Source organism: Lolium rigidum, chromosome 3 (genome assembly GCF_022539505.1).
Source record: "Lolium rigidum isolate FL_2022 chromosome 3, APGP_CSIRO_Lrig_0.1, whole genome shotgun sequence".
NCBI lineage: Eukaryota > Viridiplantae > Streptophyta > Magnoliopsida > Poales > Poaceae > Lolium > Lolium rigidum.
In genome coordinates this window covers 17,607,922-17,618,271 of record NC_061510.1, presented here as the reverse complement: position 1 = coordinate 17,618,271, position 10,350 = coordinate 17,607,922, and the positions used below count along the sequence as shown (strand labels likewise).

The 10,350-nt window shown below is 43.5% G+C and overlaps 1 protein-coding gene across 2 annotated transcripts; it reads right to left on the bottom strand.

Annotated features, from left to right (window-relative positions):
- Positions 1-669: 669 nt before the first annotated feature.
- On the bottom strand, positions 670-7,189 carry LOC124701232 (cyclin-H1-1-like). Of its 2 annotated transcripts, XM_047233277.1 has the most exons (15): positions 7,096-7,189; positions 4,591-4,771; positions 4,411-4,461; positions 4,250-4,322; positions 3,915-4,033; positions 3,762-3,835; positions 3,360-3,480; positions 3,214-3,282; positions 3,063-3,104; positions 2,147-2,224; positions 1,909-1,967; positions 1,704-1,788; positions 1,179-1,252; positions 968-1,088; positions 670-884 (listed from the first exon to the last, which is right to left on the bottom strand). In XM_047233277.1, the coding sequence occupies exons 2-14, from the start codon at positions 4,648-4,650 to the stop codon at positions 1,022-1,024; spliced, it is 972 nt and encodes a 323-aa protein (XP_047089233.1). In that variant the 5' UTR covers positions 4,651-4,771; positions 7,096-7,189; the 3' UTR covers positions 670-884; positions 968-1,021. The 2 variants fall into 2 exon arrangements, with proteins under 2 accessions (XP_047089233.1, XP_047089234.1); XM_047233278.1 differs by lacking the exon at positions 7,096-7,189 and having other exon boundaries at positions 4,591-4,906.
- Between the last annotated feature and the right edge of the window lie 3,161 nt (positions 7,190-10,350).

The following is a 10,350-nucleotide window of genomic DNA, read 5'->3' as shown; positions in this document are numbered from 1 at the left end:
GTTGTCACTCCTCATGTGCCAAAGAATTAACTTACATCAATATAGCATCCAATGTTTTACACTCTCCAGCCGCGACAAACAGTTAAGTTACTCTAATGAATTATGAAGTTATTTCAAACGTGGTGGAACCAGCCCACCCACGTTTAAGTTTTAGACTTGGCATGAGTGTTTGCATTTACTTGGATTTATTTCAGGATTTAACCGGCGACGTCACTTAATTCACCTATCAGTGGTATACAATTATCATATGGAATTGGGAGGTTAGTCGACGCATTATATATCGGAAGATATATAAATTTCTTTAAGATATTCGAAATCACTCCCATATTATGTAGACACTTTAATGTACTCCATACACGTTCCGTAGAAACATGTTTGATACTGGGACTCAAATCCACAGAGATTACTCGATTCACATCAGTTTGACCATTCCAGAACTGCTCGTGGTAAGTCACCATTTCATTATAATGAGTTAATCTACGCGGAAGATTGTTTCTTGCTTTCAGTGGTAGGTGCCGTGTCCGTCAACAGCGAGGCGCCAGTGGTGACTTCGTCAACCTCAACATATGCCAGCTCAGTCCCTCGGAGGTGCTCATAGGGGTAGGATGTGCGTGCGTGCGTTCATAGGAGTGTTTGTACGTGCGTATTTGTGAGCGTCTGCGTTGTACTGTGTTCTAAAAAAAAGAATTATGAAGTTATTACAGAATATATATAGAGCTCGTTGGCACCGAACGAGCAAAGGGCCTAGAAGGTCACAGTAAGCCGTCTCGTATGTAAATACCTTGTCCTTGGCCAAGGTCTAAGCTGGTCAGGAGATCAACTCAGCATCGCTGGTGCAATGGCTCTAGAAGTCGGACTCGAAGCCTGATCATCAACCGGAGGGCCTGAGTAGACCAATATACTTGTATCATAACTTGGTCGCAGGATAAAGCTAAACGCATAACCACGGTGCGGTACAAGTCCTTACCGCCGCATTTTCCAGAACTGGTTCTTACACATCACAGCTGCCCTTACAAGGTACTTACTGCCGGGCATCGCCAGCAGTCCTTTTTGATTTGTGCTTCGGCTTCTTTTCTTTCTTCTTGTGCCTGTAGAAATTTCCATATAACAGGGCATGAGCACAAAAGGGTGACAGTAATGGAGGACATGCAGGCCTGTAAAGAGATGCGAGGGCTTACTCATCCAAGCAATGTCTCAGCTTGCGATCAGCATGTTTCATGTCTTCTTGAGTAAGTATTTGAAGCCGGTCAACCTGCAGAAATACGCAAATAGTACAGCACATTGATGATTAGATGTCGGAAAATCCATCAATCTGACAGCTCTGGGTGTTCCAGAATGGGGCCATGGGGGTAACCCTCTGATGTATGAAAATACACCCTCATCAAGTATCATCCACATGCAAACTGTCACATGTGTATCAAAATAAACCCTCAAGCATCATCCATGATGTCTATGCAATCGAAGATGCAAGCAAACAAGAACGGATGGTACTCTGTCAGGTCAATAGATAACCAATACCCTCCGGAACAGTCACATATGTTAAACAAAGCACGGAAGCACCACCTTATCTAATCCTTTTCTGCTAAAACTACATGTTTGTGCACACCGGTGAAATGAAACACGCAGTTAAAGAACAATTCTTGGTGGGAGTTTACATAATTATGTCAAACTGTATTTGTACCAAGCCAGGTAAAAGTCCTCACCAAGTAATTAATCGTATTCATTATCTGAACAAATTGTTCGACTGGACAATCAAGGCGTTGCCTTGAAAAAACACTTTCCAAGTATCTGCAAACAATCAATGAATTTAGCAAGATCAACAATGAATAAATGGAAAATTGAACAATAGCATCATGAAACAAAAAGTTCCAACATACTAAGGATAAACACTGGTAAGAAGCTTACGACCTTTCAAAATCGAGGACCTTGAGTGCGTCATTGGACTTGTACAGAGCAGCCAATGCCAACTGTAAAAATAGGAACACTATTTAATCAGGTTTGAACACGTCAAGCTTGACACATAGGATGAAGCTTTCTTAATTAGACACAAATTAACCAAGTAATTCATGAAAATGGCAGTGATGTAGCAGATTTTTTTATTTTAGACAAAAACAGATTATCTATATTATTGATAGCTCAAGATTACCTGTCCAGGAGTATAGAGAAGAGGTGCGTCGGTCAACATCATTCTGTCAACATGAGAATTCGCAGTTTGATACAAATCCTACAATACAAGCATCTGATGCATAAGCAGGGCAGCCATACAACTTTTGCATTTTTTTTTTAACTTCCAAATTGCATTTTTGTTATTTGTACTATCTATCTTTCGTTCCATATAAGGAACAAGCTGAAAGAGCATTTTTTTACATCTAGCCAAATTTCCACATTCGGACTATTTTCCATGCAATGGATGGTTGAATTATTGTTTGAGCAAGTCACACAAAAAGTTACAATATTTATTTGCCTCTTAGCCTATGTGGCTAATTAATTGGTTGTAATACTTATATGATGTATCTTACTGTTGACTAGAAACAAGTGATAAAAGTTAATGTTCAACACAAGCCAGAGTGACGTAGTAAAATTGATAGACTTTTATGTTTTCGGTATCCTTTTGTTGATGCAATCCCAAAATCAATTCTGACACCAACTAAATTTTCACAGCTAACATTTATCCGTTATCCAAACAAAGGGGATCCAGAGGTTGTAGATAAAATAATTCAATCTTTGCCTTATTCTTATATGACAGTATTTAACAAATGATCCTCAGAAGTTAATGCTACGATCTTGGTACTAGCAATTAGTAAAACCATTAGTGTACTCAATTACCTTCACCTACAAGTTTCAGGATTAACCAAACCAGACATGCCTCATTAAATCATATTATTTCTCAATGATTAGGATTACATATAATGTGTAACTTCCATTCATAGCATACTAGGATGGAAAGATTAAGTAAAATATAGAACATATTTTTGCTACACATGTCAGGTAAAGGGTAACACAGTAAACATTAGATTATTGTGCTTCAACAGTATGGCAAAAGGGTCGAAGAAATGTATGACCTTCAACCGTTGGTGTGCACCATTACCTGCCCTACAAAAATCCTTTGTAGAAAGAAAAAAAGACTAGCATTAGCCAAAGGAGCCATACAATAAGCTAAAATATGATGAATTTCTAGTGCTGAATATCATGAAATGTTCACACGGAACTTACATCCATGTCATCAATAAACCCTTCGATAGATCGATATGGAGCAAAAACGATCAGATCAAAATCTAAAGACTGGAAGAAACGAAGAAATTTAGCGTCACGTTCTGTTTGCTTGGAAACGTTACAAACTCCATATGGAAATGGCTTACTTTCAGAACAATCATTTCGTTATTTAAAATAATCTGGTGGTCCTGGTTAATTCCTTTGCCAAGTTCCTCAGCAGAAACATGATTTTCTTCCACTTTGCAAGAAGAATATACACAAGTTAACCTGTCAAATTAAAATCGATTAACCTGGTCCCTGGCAACATACTAACAGGGTAACATACTAACATTGACTAATAGGGATATAAGACACTACAAACACCCATACTTCTATCTTGAATATACACAAGTTAACCTGTGAAATTAAAATCGATTAACCTGGTTCCATTTGTTTGCATGGTTGTTTAGTTATGTTTGAGCGACAAATAATCTCAGCTGAGTATTTGATACACCAGGATCTTGTCTATTCTAAACCACAAAACTATTCATTTTACCAATGTTGCTTACATAATATGCTTTGGGTGATGCTCCATTACGGACCACTGTAGATAGAATCTCTTGAAATATATTATTGCTGTAGCCTGCAAGGCAACAACTGACTGTTAGCACATGGTCACTAAGCTAGCAAAGACACTGTATACTGGAAGAGTAGTGCTTTACCTGAATCTTGTGGGGGAACTTGAATGCTTTACACACTTCCTGAATCTTCTGCTCGTAAAATCTCCGCATCATTTGCTCCTCTTCGCAGGATAGAGGCTTCACACCCGAGCTCCCGACAACTGAATTCAAAACAGCGATTTAGCACTTCTACATCCGAATGCGACGCCATCGTACACACTTCGCACAAACTTACATTACAGTGAACATTGGCCAAGCGCAAGCGTAAGTATGAAAGAACAAAACTTTGAACTGAAAGTAGCACAAAACATTGCTTTCGATGCTCATGTGTACCAATCAAAACACATAGGCAGCAGAAACCATCAAATGGCACGTACCGTGATCGGGCGCAGGTTCGGGGTTCGATATCGACCCGTCGACAGGGTCCACCTTCAAGCGCGTCGTTCCATACTTCACAAAGAAAATTAAAGGAAAAAATGAGCAGCCATTACTCATCTAAACAGGTGAACTGAATGCAATGACGCCAGGAGAACCCAACCTGCGCGAGGGTCTCCGCGGAACGCCGGTTCACCCCCGTCCACTTATCTACCTGCAAGCATAATTACATGCATCAGCATACCATGGTCATTGTCAGTAGGCTATAGGTTAGCCGCCCCAGGGCAAAGCAACCCTGGGGCACCGAGCACAGAAATAGAAACAATGGATCTGGAAGGGTCACCAGGTTTTGAGGCTGGAAGATCCACCGCTCACGGTGCGTGGAGGTCTGGAAATCCGACATCTTCGCACTCCCACCTCCGCCGCTCTCGCGAGCTGAATCGAAACAAGCAGTCCCTGCACGAATTCGCACCAGCACACACTGCTGCACAATTGCTCTTGGCTGGACTGGTCGCCTTGCCTTCCTACAAGAAGCGGTCCGCGAAGGCCAAACATGAAACCGCCAGGCATGATGATGTTGAGTAAAGGCAGTCTTAGTTGCTGCTGGGCGTACTCCGACCTGGCTAGACGCCAATCCAGGCCGGGAGCATGCCGGGCCGTGTAGGTCCGTTGAGATTACCACTAGAGGAGGTGAGCAATTAGGGAAGGGCAACACAATCCCCTAAAAAATATATAGGGTACTACAAGTCTACAACAACAATCACTCCAGTGTGTTATGGCCGATGACCATCACTCTGTAGCGGCAAACCCCATGATTCTGTACACTTAACGGAGATATTACCAAATTACGACTGTAAAAACGGAAGATCGGAAGCATGCCCACAGCAGGAGCGGATCTGGAAGGCGTGCCAAAACTCGTAGAGAGGTTGCTTTGGGTTGAACTAACTAACCGTCCCTCGATGACCATAAAAATACCTCGAAAATGGATGTCCGGGACTGCGGGCGGAGCGGAGATAGCTGGGGCGCGATGAGGTGGAACGGCGAGCCCGGCGAGCGCGCGTGGGAGGCGGGAGGGTTGGTTGGGGAGCGGGGTGGGCGTCGGCGATGAGGCAGAGCTAGGGCACGGCGGCAGCAGTGGTGGACTTGGGAGAGAGATTCTAGCGCCGCATCAGACCGGATTGGGGCTTGGGCAGTAGGTCCGGGGGAGAAGAGTAAAGGCGCTGCGCCGGATGGTGGCGGAGAGGAAAAGTCGCTACGGAGAGAGGGATTCTGAGCAGGCAGAAAATATCAGATGGATTTTGACTTGAGACGCTGATTGGAGATTTGATTTTGTACTTACAGTAATGATTTAATATATTACTAGGATTTTTATTCAGAAACAAGTCGATAAGTTTCTGCAAACGTGCACATCTGGTTGAGATACCAAGGCAAAAAAAAAGGTTTCCGTCTTTTCCAGAACAGTGATTCTCAACCAATACTGTCAAAACAGTGTGATGCTCAACAAAGAAAAGTAAGGCGTGGAGGTAGATTATCTCAATTGTCAGCTCACTGACCCTTTGGGTTATCAAGGCCGACCCAAACAACGACTGAATCGGCTGCTGTTCCGTCCGTGGGAACACGCGTTTGCCACAAGCAGTCGGATGTACAGCTTGCTGAGAGCATTTCCTGCAGTATTTCTTGGTGTACATATACGATTCATAAGCTTTGAGCTGAGTATATATACATCGGCATTTAACCTTTGAGCTGTAGGTGAGTCCGATGGACAGCTTGCTCAGAACATTTCGTGCATCCGTGCAGTACTTAGTGTAAATATACGGTTCCTAAGCTTTTGTTCATACAAATAGAATTGTCTAAAGATACTACTAACAAAGAAGCAAAACTGCTAGCTAATATAACATAAATATAAGCAATCTTACTATATTTATCTGATGAGTATACACAGTACATGTTTCTGATCAGAAAGTGGGACGTTTCTATTTATCTGGATCACATTATCTAGTTCAGTGTACAATCAGTGGATGAAAATAGAGAATCTGTGGATGATAATTACAAAAGTTGAGTGTACAATCAGTTCTGAAGACTGTCTTTTTACCTCTCTTTTTTGTACTCTGTTTCTTTCTACAGTTGTCTAAACCAAAAACATGATAGTCTCACATCAGAATAAGCCAGCATAATATTAATCAATCATAATAATCATGATATACCAGCATAATATTAATCAATCATAACAATCATTTTTGTAGTACCTAATATACAGCAGCACTATGTCTAGCCTAAAACTGAAAATTGTACCGAGGTTAAGCTAGTTCAGTTACTCCAGATATCTGAAAATTATGGTTTAAATAGATTCGCAGACATATTATGTATAACATGCCAAACAAACATAGCGGTCAATGCAAATGAATTGAATGAAATATAGTAATAGATGTTTTCTGTTGCTCAACAAATAAAATAAAATGCTTACTGAACAGACATAAACCTTGATTCCGCTCTACCTATAAACCTTCATCATGTGTCCACTGTGAAACATCCTAAACACTTGGTCATACAATTGAACACTCTAGTATTTAGAACCTGACGGTGAATCAGACTATAGCACACGGCAGGCAGGCGCTGTAAACTAAGAGGTTAAATTGCGCTACACAACCTTGAGAGGCTCCGTTCGAACAACTAGTATGTCTGCCCCCGCCCACGGTGAATTCGCACAGCCGAGACTACAAGGAGCGGGGATTCTAGGAAACGAACATTTCAAGCCAGCACCTGATCGAACATCCTTATTTGCGCTACACATCTTTTGGCTAGCTAACCAAGAAACATATGGTCGATTAGAGAGGATTGGAGCACTAACCGTGGAGAATCGGAGGAAGATGGCGAGCTGGGAGCAGAACGAGTTGGAGCAGTCAGAGGGCAACCGAGACAATGACGGCGTTGGGTCGACTGGAACGGCAGGAGCGGCACAGCAAGCACGAGGCAGTGCCACCGGCAGCAGAGATGGGCGGCGACCGGGACGGCAGCGACCAGGACGGCGACGACCCGTACGGAAGGCAGCCGGAGAGACGCAGGAGGCAGCGCCGCCGCCGGCAGCAGAGATGGGCGGGGGCGGGGGCGGAGACGGGGGCTGCGACGGGTGGGTCGATCAAAGCCGGCTCTGTTGCCCCAAAAACATATCAAGGCCGACCCAATGGCCTTGAACTTTTGGGCCGGGTCAGTGACCCGGCGGGTCGACGCGGCCCAGTCCCATCTTGATATATGTTTTGTTGGTTTGCTGAACAAAATCTCCTCCCTTGTGGTGACTATGATCCGGCTTGCATTCTCCATTTTAGGTAACCTCCGTGTTATGAGGTCCCATTCAACATTACATGATACATCATCGAGAACCTCTTTGTATCTAAATGCCTGGCCAACTCCTCTCCAAGATTCATCAAAAGTAATGCTCTCTTTGTGCTACCCAACAAACCCGCCACATCCTTCTCAGCAGGCTCTGCATCTAGCTGCATAACTATGCTCCCTAGGAGCATCTCAAGCATGAACGGACGCATGACCGTGACGCAGGCACGCTTTTCAAATGTTCCACTGAGCTCTTGGCTTAATTTGGTAGATATCTTTGATCACAGTGGTTTTTCCAAGACCACCCATACCCCACACCGAGATGACCTGAAATGTTGGGCTAGCTTGATTTAACATTAGTTTGATGATGTCCGATTTTATGTTATCTCGCCCAACGAGATGAGATTCCTCAAGAGCAGCCTCCATTGTTCTGATGCCCGGCATGGAAAATTCAGCTTCACGTTTGGGCTTTCATAGGCAGCCCGGATGGCGGATGTCTGCCCGACGCCACCACCTGCTCCCCACACCGAGATCACTCTGAGATCATCGCCACTCGTGTTGATCAGTTGGACAAGATCCACGCTTGCCCTGTCCTGCTTCCTCGTCGTGCTCCTCTCTTCATTGATGCCAAACATGGGAGTGAATAGCATAAAACCACCACATTGGTGGCCAAATTTACCAAAGACCACCACTTTTGGTTTGCGGGACAAAAAACCACCACATTTGAGTTGGTTTTTTGCCGAACACCCAAATGACGAGTTTGCAGCAAATTGACACTGAATCTGACCATCTGACCCGACCCACTGTGCTGACGTGTCTAAAGTTTGACGGAAGGAGAAAACGGCCATCGCCGGTCGGACGTGGGCCCCTCCACGCGCGGATGTGTAAAAGAAACGTTACGACCTCTCCCTCCCGTCACTCTCCCTCAGTATCCTCTCCAGTCACTCTGCTCCCGCCGCCGCCGCCGCAATTCTTGCCGCCGCCGCCGCATTTTTTGCCCGCCGGCCGTCAATGCCCAATTGGAACGATGGCGAGTCGTCGAGCACGGCTCTTTCCTGGCCAGGGGTAAGTAGCTCTTTCCTCTGCATCTAGGGTTAGGGTTTGGGCAGATTTGGGAATTTTGATTTTTGTCAATTTCCTCTCCTTTTACGGTCGATTTGGTGGAATTGAGAAGGTTTTGTTTGTAATTAGGACTTCGCACCTATGGACTACTGCCCGGACAGGCTGGGACGAACCAACCTTCACGGGTTTGGCGGCAGGTTGCCCGGAGGTGTGCCGCCTCCACCAGAAGGAGCCGGTGAAGCGTGTCGCTTTTGAAGGAACGAACAGCGGCCGTCGCTTCTACATGTGTTCTGTGGAAGGGGTATGTTGCTCACACTTCAAACTCTCTAGCAGTAGCTCGTAGCGATAGCTGCGTTTCTAATTTGGCAATGAGTTGATCGATAAAATGACCCGGAAGTAATTGCAGTACTAATTGTCCATTTGTGTGAATAATTGCATGTATGCTATGTAGTAGTAAAGAAATAAATAGTTGCATTTCTATGAATAAATGCACTCCAGTGCCTATGAATAATTGAAATAACAAGCATTAACTCTGAATAAGTCCATTTGTGTGAATAATTCCATGTCTGCTATGTAGTACTGATGAAATAAATAATTTTAAGATGCAGTACATTGAGAATTGTGGCTTCCACTCTTGGCTTGATGATGAGTGGCCACAGCCAATGAAGAACACATTGCTGAAGCTGTGGGGAATGTACCATGACATGCATAATGCACTTCTGGATGAGAAGATTGAGAATGGCAAGATTGTGAAAGATTTGAATGAAGAGGGGATAAAGGTGGAGAAGAAGTATTCCAGCCTGATGGCTGATGTTTCCAAGTTTATGAATGATACTCAGAGGCAGGTTATGCAAGCAAACTATGACAAGATAATGAATGGTAGTGATGAGGAAAAGTTGAGGGAGAATAAGACTAAACTTGAAAATGAGCTGATGAAAGCCCATGATGAAGTGGCTAAGCTCGAAAGAGGGCAAGATTGCTGATGACGAGAAAGATGAAGGCGATGGAGGAAGAAACTTTGTTGCTTGAAGGAAGAGAAGAAGAAGCTAGAGTATCAGCTATTTGATCTGTTTAAGTTGAGCAGTGCTAGGAATGACAAGTTGGTCAATATCAAGCAGATATGTGAGCAGTAAGATGTGAGAGTGATGTAGTACTGTCTACCCATAAGTATTTGTAGCCCTATGAACTGTTAGTGCTCTAGTATTGAACTCCATGTACCCCTATTATGAATAGTTAGTATTGTTCCATTGAACTCTATGTACTCGTGTTGTTATGTTGAATCTTGTGTTGGTTTATAACTCTGTGTGTGTTTAACTGTGTGTTCAACTGTAAATTTTAGAAGCCTCGATGGTTTTTCGAGGGTTATCGACTATTTTAGCTCATATAGATCATGTATGTGGTTTTAAGCAGCCTCGATGGTTTTTCGAGGGTTATCGACTATTTTAGCCCATATAGATCATGTATGTGCCTCGATGGTTTTCCGAGGGTTATCGGCTATTTTAGCTCATATAGATCATGTATGATGTTTTAAGAAGCCTCGATGGTTTTCCGAGGGTTATCGACTATTTTAGGTCATATAGATCATGTATGTGCTTTTAAGAAGCCTCGAGGGTTTTCCGAGGGTTATCGGCTATTTTAGCTCATATAGATCATGTATGATGTTTTAAGAAGCCTCGATGGTTTTCCGAGGGTTATCGACTATTTTAGGTCATAT